This window comes from Dasypus novemcinctus, chromosome 11 (genome assembly GCF_030445035.2).
Source record: "Dasypus novemcinctus isolate mDasNov1 chromosome 11, mDasNov1.1.hap2, whole genome shotgun sequence".
Taxonomy (NCBI): Eukaryota; Metazoa; Chordata; class Mammalia; order Cingulata; family Dasypodidae; genus Dasypus; species Dasypus novemcinctus.
Window position 1 is genome coordinate 41,688,419 of NC_080683.1, and position 22,320 is coordinate 41,710,738.

Below are 22,320 nucleotides of genomic sequence, written 5' to 3' on the forward strand. Positions count from 1 at the left end.
CATGAAGAATGTCGTTTTTCCCCCCAAAATCCTACGTGTCTCATACTGTGAGTTATATATTGTCATATAAGAGATTACCTCAAAACTTTAGTTGCTTAAAAGAACAAACATTTATTATCCCACATTTTCTGTGGTCCAGGGACTTACAGGGTGGCTTAGTTGGGTAGTTCTGGCCTTGAACAAGGTTGCAGTCAGTATGGCGGCCAGGACTGTCTTCATCTGCAGGCTCGATTGGGGCTGGAAGTCTACTTCCCAGGTCACTCACATGGCTCTTGGCAGGGGGCCTAGGTTCCTCACCATGTGGGCCTCTCCACGGAACATCTCGAGTGTTCTTACCACATCACCACTGGCTTCCCCCTAAGTGAACGATCCAGGTTAGAGAGCAAGCAGGAAGTCACAGTGCCTTTAACAACTTAGTTCTCAAGTTGCACACTGCCATTTCCACTTTTTTCTATGTATTAGAAATGAGAAGGAATTCCAGCCCACGGTCAAGGAGAGGGGAATTAGGCCCCACCTCTGGAAAAGAGTGTCAAAGAATTTGTGGACATATTTTAAGTCACCACATACCATCATAACTTTGCTGAAAGTAGCCAAAATTATCCTTAAAACCGTTTTTTAAATGTGAACCCAAAATGTACGTAAACAAATTTCTCTTCACAAGTTATTGGCAGAAGTTAAATTGGATTCCAAGCTAGTGTTTTGTCCACCATGGTGGACTATATCTTTGAAGCACTGAAATTCTCCAACCATATGATTGACCTAGCCTGTCTGCATCTATATTCAAGCAATTTTGTGAATTCAGTCTTATTTGACCAATCACAAAACCCTCTCATTCAGACTCGAATATAGGTTACCAGGGGATGGGGTAGGGATAGGGAATGGGAAATTAAAGCTTAAAATATGCAGGTTTCCTATTTGTAATGATGAAAATGTTTTGGTAATGGATGATTGTGATGGTTGCACAACATTATGAACATGATTAAAAGCATTGAAATATATATCTGAATGTGATTTAAAAGGAAAATGTTAGATTATATATATGGCAACAAAATAATTTTTTTTAATCCATAGAACTATCCCACACAGTGACCCCTAAATTAAAACATGGAATAGAGTTAATAGTGCAATTATAAAAATGTGCTCTTGTCTATGGTAGCAAATGTTCCACACCAATGCAAGGTAATGGTGGTGGGTATATGGGAATCCTGTATTTTATGCATGATTGTTCTATAAACCCACAACTTCTCTAATAAAAGAAAAAAAGCCTATCAGCAGTCAAACTAGTTGGTAAATCAGACATGTTTCAAATAAAAAAGCAATCTTTCTTTTCATTAAATTTCATGTAAAAAAATAAAGAATGTTGGCATAAAAAAATATTTCCGTTACATGGTGTATTGTTTTTTTCTTTCATAAATCAAGAGAGGATGGCTGTATTCCTATCCCAGCTCAAGCTGCCGGCAGCAATGTTGGCTGCTCAAGCTCATGGAAGGCCTGGTCCACCAGGAAAGGATGGGTTACCTGGACCACCAGGAGACCCCGGACCGCAAGGTAAGTCTTCAAGTATAATATTTGTTTACCAATATTTGCATATTTATATGTATACACACACACAATTATGTATGTACAAAATTATTCATATAGGCTATCTTGTTAATATCTGACATTCTAACAGACTTTTAACTCTTACTACTTCAAACTTAAAATGACTAAAAATTGCCTAATATCAAAACACTTTATTAACATTATCCATTATAACAATAGCATAATATGTGCTTATATATCATTATCTGAGAATCTTAGAATCATTTATGTCTCTCGTTTGCCGTGAGTTAGATAGTAAGAATCATATTTCAGCATTTTAAAGAAACTGGGGAAAGAGTTTTACAAGAGTCTACTACAATGATTTTGTTCCAAAATAGATTTTGGAGAAATTTTAGAATACTTCTGTTTCTTTAGAGCTTGTGAATAGTAACTTAATTTTAAAGAATTCCTCTTAAGATTTCTAAAATTTTTAAAACCACACTTTATTTAAATTGGCAAAAATTCTGTCCCACTGATTAGAATGATGAGACATCATCTCAAATATAGCTAGATCACTGATCATTTTCTAGAAATATGGTCAGCAATCGGCAAAAGGCCAAATAGTCCCTGACTTAGACAATTTACAGTTCTGATAAAGAAACATTAAATCCAGTGAGTACATACCATGAAATAAAAGACCAGGGGACCCGTTTTTCATGAGTTACCCTAGAGGAGCTTAAGGACCTGAAAAAAATCAAGCTGGTAAGAAACAAGAAAAGAGGAGGTCAACATCAAAATTACATAGGAACACAGTCCAAAATTCTACATACGCAGAGAATTGCTTTTCTTTCATTCATTTCCTTTTACTGCTTCTCTATACCACAGAGCCTTGTTTTCTGTAGGAAGTACCCCAAAGTAGCTAGCATTCCCTTCCTCATCAGAGGTTAAAGAGCAATGACTGTCCAGTACCCAGTTGCAGTGTCTATTAGAACTGTAACTTATAAGGATGATCAACATGTCTTCTGCTGTGGTTAGCACTGTGTAACGCAACAGTGAAATCAGTCCAGTTTATCTCAACTAAGCCATGGGTTCTAAATTTCTCTAACATGATATAGAAGTCTCACAGAGTTGGAGGAAAGATGAAAGTGTAGAATCAAGTATAGCCTTCTGTGTGTGTGCACTGTTGTGTACATGGTGGTTAATTATTATGTTTCACTAGTTGGGTCTGTTCGGAAGTCAGAGTATATGAGACAGGAGCGAAGAGCTTGAAAGTCCATCTGAAGATGTATGATGCCTTCAACCGAGTGAAGAAAAGGAGTGCTATCCGTGGGAGAAAAACCTTGGACAGATACTTCTAAGAGCAGCAGTGCGAGAAGACAAGAACAATGGAGAACTGGGATTATCAAGGAACACTTCTGAAACTGCAGTCACGGGTCTAGTGTTCAGCCAGTCATCTGTCCACACAAAGACCTGGCCACAAATATTCTCATAGGCATAAGGAAAATGCATCCAGAAGGCTGACAGTCAGAGGGTATTTTAAGTCATAAAGTATCAGTAAAGCTTTTGGAAATCCCTTCCGCTTCATCCTCCCTTTAATGAAGGATTTTGGGGATTTAGCTATTGTTCTGCCTACTTTTATCCCTGAAGGGCTTTTGGATGCAATTCTTGAATGTGAGAAACTGCCCCATATGTAACGCAGGTGGAGACCCTGGCCTGACGCCTCCGCACATTGTGAGGCTGGCAGTCAAGCCCGACCAGCTATTTTGATATTCCAGAGAAACCCCACGAGAGCCAAGCTACGGCCAATGCCTCTATTACTGACACATACACAGAGGCCGGGGTGGCAGGCCAGGGGCTCAGCCTACTTACAGATCCAGCAGCCAGTCGGGAGGCTCCGCACCCTTCTCGGTTTGCCTCACAGACAGGGTCAGCTTTTACGAGGTTTCAAACAGTGGGACACAAGGGTTTCCAGTTACCAGTTACCAGACCTCCTGATTTGATTATTATCGCAGGGGTTCCTTTGATGCTTACATCCAAACCCCCCGTTTATGAGGGCCTGATGGCTGGCCATCCTCCTCTCAGGGCCTCGGGTTCACGAAAAGGGGGTTCCACCTTCATTTACCCTACACCATATGATTTCCAGTGTTTTTAAAATCAGGGTTTACTAAAATTGTCAAAACTCTTGTCCCCACCATAGTGTTTCTAAAAAAGACATATCATAACTATAACTTAGTAGGCATCTCTTCAACCTTTACCTGATACCTCTTTTTCAGTATGTTAAACTTGCCAAAATGCAGCAGAAAAAAAAAAAACTTATAAAAACTGGAATTTGTTTTTAAGGAGTATTTACTTACCATCATACTCTACTAACAATCCTGTCTAAAACCACAGAGAAAATCTGACTGAGGAAAAAGAGAACAGGAGGCTGCTCTTTGATTTTTGGCACCTCTCCAGGAGTACACAAGGAATTGAGGGGTTTTACTCTGGCAGAAACGATAGGTATGAAATACTTGGAAAATGAAGTTAGATCTATAACTTCAAAGATTTGCTCTGCTAATTTAAAAGTTTTCTCAAAAAGGAAAGAAAAACAGTGCAAATTTGCGATGCTGTTGGTTAAATCAGGCCTATCCATGTCATGTCATGACTGAGTTAAAAAAAAAAAAAGTGTGAAATGAGAAATGCAGGACAAAAAGGAAAAGAAAACATGGGCACTGAGTATGACATAGTACCCTGCCCACTTACTATTCAGTTTGATGGTAGCGCTCCTGAAATTTCTAAGAGACCATTTTTTCGGTGTTTTTCAGAAAAGAAATCCATTTCACTTTAAAAGTAAGTGGTTTGGTTTAAAATATGCACTATGGAATGAGTCCCTTATTATCTTTCAGAAGGATAAAAATGAAAAGCATTCTTATAAAGTTTCCTGAGCTTATTCTGATGAGCAAAAGCAGTGTAGAGAATAATGAGAAAATTGATGTCAGACCATTAGAAGCACATGATCCAATTTGTAAAGGGGAGGTATTGCTCCTACCAAGATTCTGATAATGAAAGCCTGGGGACCCGCTTTCAGCTCCCTGATCTTGAAGTGAGAATAGAGATCGTTATGATTCTGAGTTGTGTAACCTTGTCTGCATTTTTCCTAAGTTCCCAAAGGGGTGATTGTTGATGTCTTTTTAAAATTGAAAAGCATGTAGAGAGAGAGTTAGATTTCAACCGTCCCATGGGGTTCTAATAATTGCCCACCCACTGTGCATTGAGAGGAGCACTTTCCTCCGGGTTCTTTGTTCCCAGCCTCCAGGTCTGCAGCTCATGGGGTGAGTAAGAATAAGCCACATTAGGCTCAACGCCCTGAGAAGCCTGACCCAGCTGGGTTACCTCACATCAGTAGGAAAGGGGAATTTTCCAAACAGACTTTATACCGTCGCATGAGTTTTATGAGCACAAACTTTATTTATACTTTTCCCAAATCCAGCTGATTCCTCATCCTTATGAATACCTTGAGGCACAGGTGCCACACTTGCAAGCCCCATCCATTTCAAAAAGAGCTCCACACAATGAATGGCTGTGGGGTGAGTGGGGACAAACAGATAAATCCATTCCCTGTGCCCTCTGTCCATTTTAAAAGGACAATATTGGAAGTGGTTCTTATTTTTGAACTTTTCAAGTTTAGCTATTATTGATTTATAGTGAAGGAAAACTTTCTGTTATTTGTAAGCCAGTGGCCCATAGGGTAGTTTATCTGACTGGTATAGATTTGACCTTTCAAATCTGCTATCAGGAGAGGCATTTGGAAATGTGAGGGCAGTTGAGTGTGTGCCAAAATGACTTAAGGGCACTGCTGCCAATTAGTGGGCCATAACCACGGAGGCCAAACATCTTGTGGGACCAAAGCAAGTCTCCCACATGAAGAATTGTCCCTCCCCAAAGGCCGATAGCACCATATCTGGCCACATTTGTCTGTTATGCATATAGTTGCACAGACTTAAAACTTTAGAAGTAAATCTCTGGAGTTAAACTGAAATCTTCCTACTGGAAATAAATTTAACTACCACCTGGAAAATTATACCAAGCACCAAGTTTCATCAATGCCTAGTATCTCTAAATGCTTTAGATTAGGACACTGCTGTTACTTTATTTCTGTTTTCACACATCGGCTAGGAGAGATATTAAACTGCCATCCTGTATGCTTACATTCTATGAAAATATGTTTGTAAGTCATGTCTATTTGCAGATAGACCAGGCTTTTCAAAGTTTTAAATGGGACCTACCTTAAAGGTGTGAAAAGATTTGTTCTAAAAAAATGGGAAAGTTGGTTATTGAATTTATTAGCATTCATATCTGAAGTTTTGTTATGAAGCACTTATAAAATTAGACCCAATGACTTCATGGCAACCTTCATAATGAATGAGCTTGAGCCTTTACTGGGAAATTTTAGAGTTGAAAGTTCTCATGTGTTGTGCCATTCAAAGGCCTTATTTATTAATCACAGGTAATTATTACCCTAATGAACTGAGAAATTTGTACAATTAAATTTTACATTTGAAAGGAAGGGTAAAAATATCACCCTATTATACAAATCATTGTGTCTTATTTTGTGATACTGGGTGTATACTGAAATACATGTGGAATAATATATTTTTTGCATTATATTAAAATCTAGGCACTGAATTTCAATAAAATGTGTAGGTTTTAGCAGATATATTCTTTACTTAGAATTGTGTTACAGTCTTGCTATTCCTCTCCTTTACTGAAAGTTCATGTATCTTAATTATTTATTTCTTCCTCATTCTTTTAGCCAATGATTTTAAGTACTTACTGAGATAGCCTGAGAGTCCACTTTACAATCTTTCTGTTATAGTGGCAGCTGCATTGGACTATCAAATGTACATCATCTAATTCATGTGATTTTACTCTAGATATGTTTAAATAATGGATTTAGAAAGTTGCTTTCATATGACTCTCAGTACAAACATTTTTCCTTGTTTACGTATGTTAAATGAAAGTTTCTTACATAAAAGAAATCCTGAAACTATTTTAATTTTGAACATGTATTAATTTAGGACATGTATTTAATTGTGCTACATATTCAAACCACTGTTCTCTCTTGGATCTAGGATTGCATTGAACATCTGTTATAATATAATTTTCAAATATGAAATATTTGAAATATCAAATAATTTCACATCAAATATGAAATTTATTTGCTTTGAAATATTTTATTTCAAATAAATATGTGAAGATTTTCTGCTGGTTGTATTTCCAATATGCATTTCAAAATATTTCCCAAATGATTATCCTTTTCCCCATTATTTTCATTATTTTAATGGTCTGGTCATATATGCAAAGCAAAGTAATAAAGATGTGGTGATACATAGCTAATCTTATTTGGAGAATATTGTATATATTTTATAGCTAAAGCAAAACTGAGAATGATAACCTTGAAACTTATGTCTAATTCTTGACAATTAAAAGAAGTAATTAGATGTACATGCTGTTAATAGGGAGCAGTACATTTTCTCCTCCTATCATATTCTGATGTAATAACACAACTTATGAAAAGGCACAACTAACTTAAGGATAGCTCTTTCCTACTGGGATGCTCTCCTACATATGGTCTTGCTGTGTGTCAACATGATTCTGCATGGCTGCTCTGTTCATTTGGAACTAAGAACAATCTTTAAGCTGCTATTAGACTATGAAAAAGTTGAAATGAAGACTATTTACCAGTACTGTAAATCTATATAAAACAGATAAATTTTATGCTCTTTAAAACCAGGGATAAGTGTTGCCTGATGCATAATTTTCTCCAATCATTCTAGCTCAAGTGACAACAAGAATATTTAAGAAGCAGAATAATTTTGTCTTCAAATATACACATATCCTAGCCCCAACTCATTTTGGTGAAATTATTTTAAATTGATGAAAAGAGTTTGGATAATCCCTCAGTCTCCTCTTGTTGTTGTCTAACATTGTTGATGCTCTTAGCCCCTTAGAGTTAGGAACTGCAATGTGAAAACATAGGGATGCTGGTTTAACTTTACTTAGAAAGGATGTAATTTGTTATAGAAGGTAATTTGATCAAAGACCTGGTTGTCCTGACTCTTGAACTAGATGGACTTATATATTTATATTCAATCTCTTGCTGCTATTTATTAAAATTGAGAATTTTGGGTCCTTTCATTCCCTTAATTCCCAGACTGAGGAAAAAAATTATCATATTTTCTTGTCCTACTATTAGGCATGACTCCTGTACCTAAAATCCACTGTGAATTCCTATTGAAGAGAGGTCACATCGTTTAGCATAGTTACTTGAAAGAGAATATGATTGACTGATTTGAGTTATTTGGATGTCATTTTAGTACCAAAAATATCATTATCTAGAGTTTGACTGGTTCGACCTTTTTATAGTACTTGCATATTTTTAATGTCCTCATTATCTAATTTCACATAGATTGATATACATTTAGCATGTAATAAATGCAAAATACAGAGCTACTATACTATTTATGTTAAGCAAAGTTATTAAATAAATATCAAAGGCTAAGAAATTGGTTCTTGCCTGTACTGTGTTGTCATAGAGCACTCTTTTTGTGCCTCTCTTTTTATATATCTCTCATGCAGGCTTTCGAGGACAGAAAGGAGAAAGAGGTGAGCCTGGAATTGGGCTGCCAGGGAGCCCGGGTCTTCCTGGGACTTCAGGTAAGAGGGATATTATCTTCACAATACAAGAACACCTCTAAAAATGGAAAGCATCCCTTCTCCTCTTTGACCCTTATGTGTCGGTACAAGTTAAGTGAGAATGATCCATACTGAAAGGCGGATGAGAGGGTCACATGTGATCTGGATTCTAATGGGGTCTTTTATTCCATTAGCCTTGGGTTTGCCAGGATCACCAGGTGCCCCAGGTCCTCAGGGCCCCCCAGGCCCTAATGGAAGATGTGACCCAGAAGATTGCTTCCATCCTGTGTCTCATGCCCATCAGCGAGCAAGTGGAAAATGAGTAACACACCTGAGAAAGACTGATTCCTGGTGATAGTCCCATGCCATTGGAGCCGTCTTAATACTCTTAGACCCTCATCATAGGTGGGCCCTTTTGTTTTTTGGTCTAGACCAGACACTAAAAGCAACAATTTGAATCCTATTACTGTAGCGATTGCAATGTCAGCATATTTTAGATTTTTCCCAAATTCATTCCATATGTTTTGTTTCACCATCACTGCAATTCTTATTCAGGGTTTTATATGAAATCATTAGTTCTTCTTCAAGAGGAAACTATATCTTATGATTTAGTATACTGACAGTGACACTTTGTAGTCTCATCAACATGGATTTGGATTTGGTTTCTGGATTTTAAAGTTTTAGAGTTATCCTGCAGATTTCTTGGTATTTACATTTACTCTCATTGCTAAAAATTTTGCCAACTTTTTTGATATAGTTCACTGCTCCTATTGAATGTTTTTGACTAATTTTTATAGCTTAAGAATTCTTAGACCATCCTGTTCTATTCTTCTTATGCAGAGAAATAGGCAATAAGAGCTTCACTTTTTAACTTGTGTTTTGGAAAAACCACAGGGTTATCAGGGAGCCCAAAACCCACCATCACCAACTACGGAAATGATTTTTGTTAATTTTGTATAATGAGCTCAAGTCATAGCAATCCTCACTGGCATAAATACCTACTGCATGAAAAAGGAAGAACAAATTTGATAATATAAACACATGTTCCCCAAGAAAAGTCTAACACACAGCAGTCCCCTCACTGTACTGTTTTCCCTAAGAGGTGTTTGGTGTGGAAGATACCACATTGTCTTCGGTCTTTTGAAGCTTAAATGACCTAGCAAGGTATTTGGGCCCCTGTGCCCACTATTCTTCTGACTTCATCACCATTTGAATTTAAGCCAAGAACCAGCTATCATATTAAAGGATGGGGTTTGTACAAACTGGAAAAGAAACCCCCTTGCCCTGGATGTATGTGTAGTGTCAGCCGATGCCCACCAAGAAGGTAAAGCCCAAAAGGTCTTAAGGAGAATAACATGTCTCCAGAAGCTACAGCAAGAATCGCAAAAGAAAGCCATGCGACCCTATATACAATGAGCACTCAGACCAAAGAGCTAAGAGGCACTCTGGGAGAAGCAACCGGTGTTGCAATAAGCATATTCTCGGAAATGAAATGAAAATATAATAATCACCAAACAAATGTCTGAACAGTGTTTTTGTTGCCTCACTATACATTATTTGGAGGAACTGTTAGTTGAAACAACTAATTTTCTAGAATACGGGGCATAAGGATGTTGCTGAAATCTTGGTGGTGAGTTGCCTGGCTGCTGAGTGCATGCCACCCAGAGCCCCTCCTGTCACAGAAATCAGGAGGAGCAGTGCCGTGTCCAATGTGGCTAAAGCAGGGTAAGATGATTACTTTGTTTAGTCTCTTAATTGAAAAATGGGTATAGAAAGGCAAGCCCACTGAAATTGGAAAAAGCTGTGAATGGAGCTGTGCCTGAGAAGTATGCCTAAATGAAGGCAGAGTCTGTTCAAATATACCCATGACTTAAACTGGTTTTCACTGTAGGTAAATGAACTGCTGGTCAGGTACTGTCTACATGGCTGTGCATACACACACCCTTTTGGTTATTTCATATTGACTTATGCTGCATTTTTTAAATTCCAAGTTTATTTATTTTATTTTCCAAGATTATTGTATTTATTTTTAATGTTTTGACTTTAAAATTATTTTCTTCATTTTCTTTCTTGTGCAATACCTACAATGGTGCTGTATTTTAAATTTACACAATTGGAACATACATGTGTGCATTTCTTAGTAGAATGATAATTTATCCCCCCCAAAAAGTGTACATAGATCTAAAATCTGGTGCTATGTGTATATCTTGAGCTTTTAATTTGTTGGATTATAACTCTGAATGCTTATATCTGCCACTCATATGAATTTACTTGAATTTGTCCTAAATTTAAACAATTTATGTTTTCAAAGATTAATTTTTCATATGAACTAATGGGTTGTTTATCCTTTTGCTTCTTTGCTGATTCAAAAATATTTATTATTTAATATTTTCATGAAGTTTTTTGCTGATTGTGATCAATATAGTATTTTTTTAGTTTTCCTTGAATATTTCCGTATACATAAAATGACTAAATTAATTTTCTTGTTTTATGAATTCTGTGCATTTTAGGTCCACAGAATACATCATGCATCCTTTCTTATGAATTGTATATTTAGAAATATTTCTTTTTATACTTTAATGTTTGACTGGCTTGTTCCTGTTTCAAGAATTTGGATTTATTCTGGTGATTAAGGAGAGGAGGGGAGAATATAGTGTTATATGAAGCATATTGCACAGTAGAATTGTCACAATGATGCAAGCTCATTTTTTTGTAACACATGACTAATGCCACAGCATAACTAGAAAAATGGGCCTGTGTCCACTTGGTACACACCTCTCTCACCTCCTGTACTGCTTACCTTCACACACTCTTCCCTTACTCATCTCCATATGTGACATGCAACAAAGGGCAGCAAGAAAGACCAGGTCCAGCTAACACAGCTCCAAATGAAGTGGAGTCTTGGCAGTTGTCTAATTCCTTTCATAAAAAGAAATTGAATATTTGGGCCCCAGAGTAGGATGGGAATTTTTTCTCTAAATAACTTGATGGTTGCAGAATATCTTGTATTAATTTACTCCATTCCAAAACTTATGTTTACTTCTAGACAGATATCAGCAATGCTGGGAAGAATTATCAAATTTTCTGAATTATCTGTTGTTTGCACTCTAAACAACATGAGTGTTTAAATATCAAATTAATGGCCTTATCAGCCATTAACAATTAAAACCCCCTGCCCTATATGAGTATGCTTGGATTCCAGTCTTATATTTCATACCGAGATTAATTAACACTTTCAGATAGAAATCTTTCTAAGCAAAGAACAAGATGTGAAAATTAACAGTTATGGCCTTATGAATTATTCTTCTCTTTGTCTTTATATTCTAAAGTTTCTTCATTATTCTTTCCAACTGAGAACAGTGACATCACTTCTAACCATAACAAAACTATAGCCAGTCTTAAACTTTTAAACATTTCACTTTGCAAACAAGTTAGTTTAATGTCTTTAAAATAACCCCACATGCTCCATTTCTCTATGACATTGTTGAAACTTTAAAAATTTAGTCACTTTTTTATAGAGCTTAAGTAATTATCTTAAGATATGTTGCCTGTAAAAATTTTCATTTTATGTTTGGCTTATAAAGTACTTTTTTATGACTATATTTTAGGAATTAAACACAGTTTAGCTTTTCTGCTTAAATCTGTTGAGGACCTGATATACCTCCCTTGTCCACAAGATGGTGTTCAAAGCAAAACTGAACAGACTCACAAAAACACAGGCTAGAAACAGTTTAGTGGACAACTAAATCAGACCCTTTGCCTTTGCACTTTTTAAAAACTTTGTTAATTTTATTCTGTTTGTTCATGTTTTCTTAATATATGTTTTCTCTCATTTTAATTATTTTTATGAAGCAGAGACAACAGCCTCTGATTAGTTGGCTGTCTTAATTTTATGTTTTCAAGTTAACTTGAAAATTAACTATTCCTAACTTTAGTTCTTTTGCTCACTACCCTTGTATTTTTATCATGAAGTTACCTAAGTAATTATCTGACATTTTAGACAGGACAGATATTCTCTTTTGACAGACAAGTAAAAGTGGCATGTAGTTTATCATAAGGAGTGGGCAATTTATAAAATTAGATAATGTCTAAATCTCCATATTCCAGGTTCTTAAATTTTTGCAATTAGATTTGTATGGTGCTTATATTTTTCTAGAAATATATCACTATTTTCAAAAGTATGATAAGTGACCCTTTTTCAAAATACCATTTTTATTTTCCAACATACTTAATAGCCTGAGATTGAGAATTCCCAGGTAACATTCTATGCTGACGCTGTTTCAGTGAATCCTCAGAATGCCTTTGCAGGTTTGTTCATCACTTTTGTTCTTAAATTATTTCTTACGGCTGTCTATGTCCAACTTCCCAAGACACACAGTATTTATTGTTAGTGCTTACTGATGCTTGATGTTCTTTTTTAATGACTTCCGAGCTGAGACATGTACTCCCTTTTACATTCTCAGAACTATCACAGAACTCACAAAGGCTTCTAAGAGGAGAGGATGCAAAAATACCATTTGAACTTGCAACTTTTATGCCAAGGTCCTTCAGGGTTACCAGCCCATATAAAAGGGGTTTTATCCATTTACTAGTTGACTGGTAAAGGTAGCATTAGATTACATTAAATTTATTGAACTACGAGGTTTCTCCAGAAATAGGACAAATGGACATCTTTATTTTTCCTGTGTAGTTGAACTGGAGGTATAATGCAAACATGTTCTTGAAAAAGTCATGCCAGAGTAACAGTTAGGTGAAATTGAATGAAGCATCAGGTGAACAGAGAAAACTTTCAGACTAGTAGATCCAGAACAGCAAAAATTTATCTCCAAGATGAGGCAAGGGTATAAGAGTAAAGCTAAGTTTGAGAAACTCTAAAGGGAAGAAAAATTTCAGGTTCAGTTCCAATAGTGATATAATAATACAATCAAAGCTACTTGCTTCATGAATTTGTCAAAAGTGAATATTGATTGAGAGGTTTCACTGAACGTAGGGATAGTTAAATAAGATGTAAGTTTATCCAAAATGTGTGCTGCCTGACCATAACAGGCTTATTTGTACAAAGATGTTATGTATTTTACAACTTTCTATTTTGCTGTATTATTTAAAATATATTTTAGGGCTAAATATCTGTTCAGTGTATTAACGTATTTTAATTCAGATTGTATTATGACATATTTTCTATTTATTTTTAAAAGAACATTTAGGACATTTTCTTCCACTTTGTTCTCTATCTTGCTTCATCAAACTTTTTAAGGTTTATTTCAACACACTTAGGTGGAATGGCACTAGTTGAATTCTAAATCCCATATGGGTATAAAGTTTTGAGGCCTTGATTCCTATATGTTTATTATGCATAACAAGCTTGTCACCTATCTCAGCAATAAAGAATTTGCCCCTAAATCAGGGAATTGTAAGGTGCAGTTATTAATGCCCTGCATACTCTCTGGCACCTCTTGGGACTGAAGGTCCACACTGTTAGACCTCGACCACAGGATGCTCCAGACGCACTCATGACCAAGAGTGAGAGCCACTCACGTTCATTACAGCCACAGAACTGTAAAGGGCGAGTGCAGGGTCCATACCATGCTGGCAATTATCGTTTTGTGTGTTACATGTATCACTACTTGGCTGTATTAATTGTACAACCCAACTTCTTCTTTGGCAGTTCATAAACACACACACACACACACACACAAAACCTTGTCTAATGATTTCTGATGAGAATTATATTTAGAAATAAGTCAGGGAGTGGGCAATCCTTGATGTCTTTAGTCCCTCAAAGTGATCCCCTGTCTAAAGACATTTGAGACTTGTTGCTGTCAAGGGGCCTGAGTAAGTTAACAATTAACTTTTCTCATAAATATAAGCTTTAACCATGATTAGTGTTAAGACAACAGGCAATAAGTTGTTAAATAGGCAGCATGTTCTCTTAACAGAAATTAATTATCCCAGAACATGCCAGGGGATTTATATATTTACTTAGACCGAGAAATGATTTACCTACTAAACTATTTTCATCTTTGAGTCCCCCCCTTGAGATATAGCATATTAACTAGTTGTTCTCTAAGGAATATTACAAGGTTCTTCACAAATTTTCCATTTGCAGGCAAAAAGGCAAATTCAAATAAACAAACAACAAAAAAGTTAGTTTCTTGGAAACAATAGCCTTTCCCTCATTTGTTCTCTCTCCAGTTATGGGTAGATAACTTGGAGTCAACCAGATGTGAAAGCCTCATGTCAAAGAAAATGTGAATATGAACTGCCATTTATTAAGACTGAAAAAAATCAGTATCCTTTTCTTGATAAAATCAGGTGTAAAAAATATGTCACATTTCCTCCATATAAACATTTAAAGAGCATTTGAAAATTTGTATTTATTGTCATACATTATTACAGTTGTCATTTTTATTTAATATTTACTGAGCCATATGCTCTGAATACTGCCATGTCCTAGATCATAAGCCCACTAAAAAAGACTAAATACACAATTAAAAAGTATTTATTTTATTGATATGAAAAAAGGACTTGACTTATATTTATTGAAAAGAAATAGTCTTTATAAAAAGATATTTAAAACCATATATATCCAAGACTCATTTGTAAACAGCAAGGTTACTAGATTGCTGGTACTTTTTCCCTCAGTATTGCTTTTTGACCTCTTTTGTCAGGGCAACCAGCAAATGTTTAAAAATCATTTTCTTGATTTTCCTAAGTTTTATGTATTTATAGTGATTTTCCACTTACATTAGCTTATTTTTAAATTCAGATATATTATACCTCAGAGACACTTACTGTATTTGTGGCTATTACATTAAATAATACAATCAAAAGTAATCTTCTAAAGCAGGTTACATTAAGTTTTTTTCAGGTTGCAAATAAATCAAATTTTACTAATGATATTTAATAATAGCAATATTGGTTTAGTCAGCTTGAAATATAGAATCCATAAATAATCAAAGCAATCACATAACTAAAACAAACATTCATTCATACTCTTGTGCTAGACAAAGTCAATTACCCCAAACCATTCCATTGAATCAATGTGCTCATTCAGAATTGATTTCCACAGTTCTTACCTAACCTATCAGATATTTGGGATGAAAATCATACTGTAATGACATACAAGCTCTGATGAAATAAATTTGAAACCATTTGCCTAGATTAACATGCCAGTTTCTAACCCACTTTATTCACATGTTCCTCTCATCATATTTTTCAAACCTCAAAGAGGTTTTAGAGGTTTCTATTATGCTAGAGGGATATACTTGGTCTAACTCAATATTTATCAACTTCTCTTTCATGGAAAGGATTTCCTGAGCACTTTTTGTTTGCAGTTTTTCAGTTGAGTAGCTACTGCTTCTGCAAACTATTTCACTTAACTGAAATTTATAATGGATTGTTCCAACCATTTGGAATGTGCTAGTTTTGCATAATCTATATGTAAGTGGTTGTTTCCAATATTGTTTATGTGCCTGTGGAATTTGTTGTAAAGCTTTTAAAGATATATATTAGATTTGTAAAACAGTTCGAATGCACTGTTTGACTTTTTGAATTATGAGTATGGTATTACAGAACTGAGAAACATGTTTATTTGGTCATCTCATTTTTCTTTATTGTATTTGTGTCGCTCCAGTTAAAATAAAACCATCTTGGTGAAAAGATAATGCAATTTCTTTGTAGTTCTTTGGTTATATATCACAGCACCTGAAAAAGTTTGCCATTTTATAAAGCTCATTTTATGTAGTTATAACAGTTGCCTCTATTTTCAAAATACATCTATTCCATACAAGAGGACAGAGCATCCTTCTTAGTCTGTATAAATGGCACTTAGCTATGTAGTCAAATGGGAATCATTCTCCTTAAGCACATCCATACTAGAAGCACAGAATTTGATGCTGGAAACAGTCTTAAATCCAAATATTGAATATGTAATGATTGATTTAGCCAAACAAATAGGGCTAGAATTTTTAAATGTATTGAGACTTCACATGAGGAAAAAGAATTGATGTCAAAAATCCTATCAGGTATCCCCCTTGACTTGAGAGAACTGAGTTCCATAAACTAACTGAAGATATTGACTATTTTGAGCTACTGTTCATTGCCCTGGGACAAGTCACTCATATGCACTGTGACATAAAATGAATATATTAACTCTGATCAATGGTTTATATAGATGTTATGAAACAGCAACCTAATGTGATTATGTAAAAAGTAATTAAGTGTTTAAATTGTCAGGTAATACCTATCTTATTGATAGGAAAATAGTGCTTTTGCTGAGCAGCTGCCTTTATAAAATCTATAAGAAAAATGGTGATGTACAAATCATTATGACGGCCATCAAGTTCTGACTAGGAGGGAGCTAACAGCCCATTGAAATGAAGGCAATGGTTCTTAACCTAGAAACGAAGCAAGACTAGATCTAAAAGGATCCCTGAAATCTCTGGAATAGAATGCAAAAATGTATATACATATGCATTTGTGCTCTTTTCTGGGGTGTGGGTCCATAGTTTCATTAGAATTTCAGCAAGGCCCATGAACTCTCCTGCACGCTCCCCCTACATGTTGGAATTTCTGTCATAAGGTAACACACAGGACGACAGTCAGGGCTTTTGAATTTCTCTATGTAGAAGAAAGCATTATTGTAAACATACACATGTAAATAGTAATTTTTAAAATGCCATTGTATCTCAATAAGCTTAATGCCTTCTTTCACTGAATATGATTACTTATAAGAAAACATGCAAGAGATAAAGAAACCATATTTATTTCTTCTTTGGTACAACCTCAAACCTTTAAAATAAATAATTTTATCAATAAAATTTGTGAATACCAAGATATTAAAATTCCTTCTTTGCTTTCACACAGAAGACCTTAAATTATTAATAGGCTAGGGATACAGTACATTTCACCAAAAATTTGGGCCAAGTATTTAAAAAACATGTGATACAAGGAACTCATTCCAGGTGATGCCGCACTTTCTTGCCACTCCTAGGAAAGCACATCAGTGGGGTTATATGCACCGATTTTATTGAATGTAGTGGGGTTTCTTCATAACGACTCTGGTAAACCTCTATAAAGCTGAAACCATGATCTGAGAACAGCATATTGATAGAAAGTAAAAATAACTACTGCAACTTGAGGTCAGCCAGTTGTTTTTGTTTATTGGCACGGTGGCCCAAGATATACCACATATGTATGGCACACTAAAGTTCAAGATCCTGGGAACAGGATTATAAATTTATTTAAAGGGAGGTTTTTATTTGGAAGTCTCTGCCAGCTTCCCCCCAAGGGAAAGGAAAGAGGACTCACTGAATAGCACCATCATTCTAAATCTGATTGTCAAGTAGGACTTCTGTAATAATATTGAAATACATTGTTGTCTTTAGCCCCAGCTTCGGGTGGTATTTCTCCTCCAAGTCCTTTGCCAGGCATGTGCAGACAGTCATGCAGCACTAAGCCTTTCACTGATCGGGCCCTTTGCTAAATGCTCGCTGACCAGCTTGCATGGTGCAGGAGGCTGGCTCGCAGAAACCAGGAGGCCCAGGAGGGCCTGGGGGACCAGGAACACCAGGAATTCCTGCCATCCCTGGGGGGCCTCGCTCACCATCCCGTCCATTTCTCCCATAGCTGGCAGGGCCTGGATCACCTGAAACACACAAAAGGTTGCACACGTGAATAGAATTCTCATGGCTGCAAACTGGCAGAAGGCACTGGACCCCCACAGCCCAGCAGTGTGCAGACAGGGGTTTAATAAATGCTTTTGGAAGTGAGGGATGATGATAATGGTGATGATGTTGAAATTCCTTTGCTGGATTGAATTTTACAGAAATTAAAAGTAGAAAGGGACCTCAGCCTCATCTAACTCACATTTCTCTCTGTAGAGATGCACTGCCCAAATGCTAACCACACATGTCAATTTGAGCACTGAAGCATGGCCAAGTCAAATGAAGATGAACTATATGTTAATCACACATGGATTTGGAAGACTTAATATGAAAAAAGCATCTCATGAATAATCTCATGAATCTCATGAATCATATATGTATTAATTCCATGGTGAAGTAATATTTTGGAGATAATTGGGTAAAATAAACTTATTAAAATAAATCACCTGATCTTTAAATGTGGCTCTTAGAAAACTTAAAATTATACATGTGACTCATATAAATGACTCAGATTATACTTCTATTGGACAACAATGCCATAGTGGTATCCCCTATTTCTAGGTGGTCTATATCCAGATAGGGAGAAGTATAGTTCAGTGATTAAAAGCACTGAAAGACAGGCTGTAAATTCTAGCTCTGCCATTTACAAATAGTGTAACATCAGGCAAATCACTAACCTGTCAGTTTCTTCATCTACAAGATGGGAAAATGCCTTCCCTATAATTAAATTTGGTGCCTGAAAGCACCTGATAAATGGGGACTATTATTGTTATTACAGTTATTAGGATGATATTGGCTAATGTCTTCTAGAAGACTGTGCCATGCATCCTACAGAATTCCATAATATTCTCATCAGGGGCTACCCAAGATGAATTTGACCATTGCCTAAGCTCCATGAGGGCATTTCATCTTTCTGTCATGTCCAAAAGATTATATGGGCCACCCAGTGGGGCACATTCTCTGAGGCATGGCACCCCAGAATAAAGCGGAATTTCTGCTTAAACTTTGTTCCTCACATGGCAGTTCTTTCATATTATTACTGGAAAGGTAACAGAAAATCAGGGTGAAAAATCTTTATATGCCATAAAAATATTAATATAACTAATGTAACTTATAGACTATAATTAACAGTAACATTGCAATTTTTGTAGCAAAGGTACTATTTCAGTGTAAAGGTTAAAAAAAGAATATGAAATTTAATTTTATGAGATATGAATATGATAAGGCATTTTTTCACCCATTTTCTTCATTAACAAGGAGACTTTGGTCATGTCATTAATAACCAATCTGTGCTCATTTATTTATCTTTCCGATCACTGGAGAAACAATTGAGTTTGTTTTTAGGATTAAATAAAATAAATGTGCCTGGACTGAATTTTTTTAAATAATTATTCTATAGTTTGTTAAGCTGCCTTTGTCTGTTATTTTTTGAAGTTGAAATAAAGTTTAATTTAAAAAAATACAAGATAGTATTGTAGAGATCCTCATTCCCTCTCAGCCATCTTAGCTTGGCCATTCAGCCAAAAAGCTGAAAGCCAAATCAATATTTTCAATTCCATATTAGCCTAAGTTTACTTACATTCCTTCCCTTCCATGGTTTTTTGTTGGCTTTCTTTATTTTAGTGATCTTATCACATATGCCTTTTGTTGGGCACTCTCTCACATAATTTTAAAAGGAATGTAGGTTAGAGATGTTTTACATGTAACATCTCGTTCTTCCATTGTGATTACAATTAGACCAAAGAAGCAATGTTATAGGGCAAAGCATCATTACATCTTAAGGGAGGGTAGTTCTCTTTGACTCTACCATCTCAAGGCTGGAGATAAGCCCGAAATATAAGTAAACTTCCCTTAATTTATCCCACAAGCCTCCATTCAACTATATTAAGTTGTGATGAAGCAGATAATTATGTGTTTTCCTCTAAAGATAAGGCCCCTGAAAAAGATTTTCCCTAATCCTCAGCATCTGTGGATAAGGTCTTCGCAGAACTATGCCTTTAGCGGAAACTATTCATATCCCCTGACATGGGGGATAGTAAAAGGTTAGGTCAATTTTATAAGGTTGAGAGGATGGGTTAGATCTAAATGCATATAAAAAGTGATTGTCATGCACTTTGTCAGTATCAGTGTTCCCACCGAGACATATCATGTCTGCCTTCACAAAATCAAATAAAAAAATAATATAAATTTTAAAAATTCAAATCTGGATTAGGAGAAGACTATGCCCGAAGGAGAGCTCATAAAGAATATGTCCACAAAGGCTAGAACCAGTAATGTAGATCAGGAGTCAGCCAACTACAGCCTGTCAGCCAAATCCTGTTTCTGTTTATGTAACAATGTTACAAGAGCAGAATGACAGCTTTTTTAAATTTTCATATTTCCTCATCTAAACACATTCCAGGGAAGGTTTTTTAATTTACTGAGTTTATCCGAGATTCCTTCCCAGATTTTGAGGAAAGAGTTGATAAGCCAACCTTTCCATCCCTGATTTATTTTATGAAAATCCCTTCAAGTCCAAGTATCCCTTTGGCAAATGCAGTAATTTACCTTATGGTGTTTTCAGTGATATCATCTTCTTCATTAGCATCATCTTCATCACCAACACTTATAAATTGCTTTCTCTTTACCATGTGCTATGTATTGTGCTCACTATTGATCCCACTTTCCTCAGTGTAAACTGAGACTTAGGAAGGTAAGTAATTATCCATGGTCATATAGCTAGAAAGTGTTGGTACTGGAAACAAATATCTTTAACCACTACCCTAACCTATCTGTATGCTCATAACTATTTGATATGCTAACTCTGCAAATTTGCTAACACACAGGCTGTGTTTCTTTTTGTTTTGTTGTTATTTGTTTGGTTCCTGGTGCGCCTATAAATGCAGTGCAGATGGGGTCTTTTGATTAGATTCAGTTAAGGGACCTTGATGAGATCACTTTGGGGCTTTTGATTGGACTACATCAGTAAGGCATGACCCAGGTTAGGTCTTTGCCCTCTTGCTGGGTCTTATATAAACTAAGAACACACAAAGAGGAAGAAGAGAGACACAGAGAAAGGGAGCTTTGCCATTTTGACCTTGCCATTTGAGATAAAGGACTCCTGGTTCACCTACAGCTGCATTTGAGAGAGAGGACTCCAGGTTCACCTACAGCTGCAGAAAGACAGAGCCTCAAGAGGCTCAAGGGGATGAGGCCCAGGGAGAGATACCTGATTGCCCACAGTTGAGCTCAAGGAGAAAGTAGAGAAAGACCAGAAGATTCACCATGTTGCCTTGCCATGTGGCAGGACTCCAGGAGCTGCTAGCAGCCAACCTTTGGTGAGAGGGCATCTCTGATGATGGCTTGATTTGGGCATTTCCACAGCCTTGGAACCGTAAGCTTTTACCCCTGTTTTAATTTGTCAAAAGGCTGCCAATTGCAAAGTACCAGAAATGGGTTAGTGTTTATAAAGGGGATTTAACTGGAGTGAAAGCTTACAATTCCAAGGCCATGAAAAGTCCAAATCCAGGTGCCATAAGAGGTACTTTCTCACCAGAGTCAGCTGCCATATGTTGAAACAAATGGCCACCGATTTCTCTGAGGTTTAAGCTCAGGTGAGTGCAACCAGGCATAGGGCTTGTTTCTTTCCAGGCCTCCTATATCAGTCTCGGCTGTTCCACTTTCTTCCTGAGTTCAGCTGTAAGCTCTCAGGCACATAGCAGGGCTCATCTCCACCTGAGCTGCTCCATGGGCCTAGCCTCTTGGGACTTCATGCTTTAGCTATCCTCTAGTCATCTCTCTTACATGGCAGCATCAAACATTGGGGCTTCCTTTTCCTGTCTGTGTGTCTGTGTGTCTCTGTTTATATCAGACCCAGCAAGGCGGTAGAGATTCACCCTGTGTCATACCTCATCTATGTAGTTTAAGCAAAAGAAAGTGATTTTTATTAAGTAATCTAATCAAAGCCCCTCCACTGATTTTAAGGTAATCAAAGAGTTTCACACCCTGAGGAATAGATTATTTACAAACATAATCTTTCTCTTTGGGGGATTCATAAAACAATCTCAAACTGCCACACCCCTAATAAGACTCCCATTATAAAAGCAAACCCATTATGGTATATTTTACTGGCAACCTTTGCAAATTAAGACATTGGGCTTGGATAGACAAGGAAGGATGAAAAGGCACAATAGCACAGAGTTAACATTTATTCCTTCAGAGCACTAACTAACACAATCAATTAATGGTATTTTTCTGAACTTTTGCCTTGTAGAAATGGCCAGAAAACAAACCAGCCCTAGCATAACAGATTGTCAGTCTCTGGTGAGCCCTGACCCTGGGCATTTGCTCTCGAGGGTACTCTAAACTTGTCTTGCAGGACCCTCATTTTTGAGTAACACTATTTCACAGTCCAAGTCATTCAAGGAATGAATCTGATTCACTACGGCTGTTCACAAAATAGGCATAAATATTTAGTTGG

General features: G+C 36.4%; 2 protein-coding genes across 2 annotated transcripts in view; one reads left to right on the forward strand and one right to left on the reverse strand.

The window, feature by feature from the left end:
• Positions 1–15,857, forward strand: part of COL19A1 (collagen type XIX alpha 1 chain) — a 376,839-nt gene extending 360,982 nt beyond the window's left edge. Inside the window, exons 50-52 of the mRNA XM_023585875.2 lie at positions 1,420–1,548; positions 8,140–8,217; positions 8,391–15,857. Coding sequence (XP_023441643.2) covers positions 1,420–1,548; positions 8,140–8,217; positions 8,391–8,518 — 335 coding nt within the window. The 3' untranslated portion in view covers positions 8,519–15,857. The remainder of the gene's footprint in view (positions 1–1,419; positions 1,549–8,139; positions 8,218–8,390) is intronic.
• Positions 15,858–16,944: 1,087 nt separating this feature from the next.
• Positions 16,945–22,320, reverse strand: part of COL9A1 (collagen type IX alpha 1 chain) — a 92,214-nt gene continuing 86,838 nt past the window's right edge. The window contains exon 39 of the mRNA XM_004482920.3: positions 16,945–17,842. Coding sequence (XP_004482977.1) covers positions 17,658–17,842 — 185 coding nt within the window. The 3' untranslated portion in view covers positions 16,945–17,657. The remainder of the gene's footprint in view (positions 17,843–22,320) is intronic.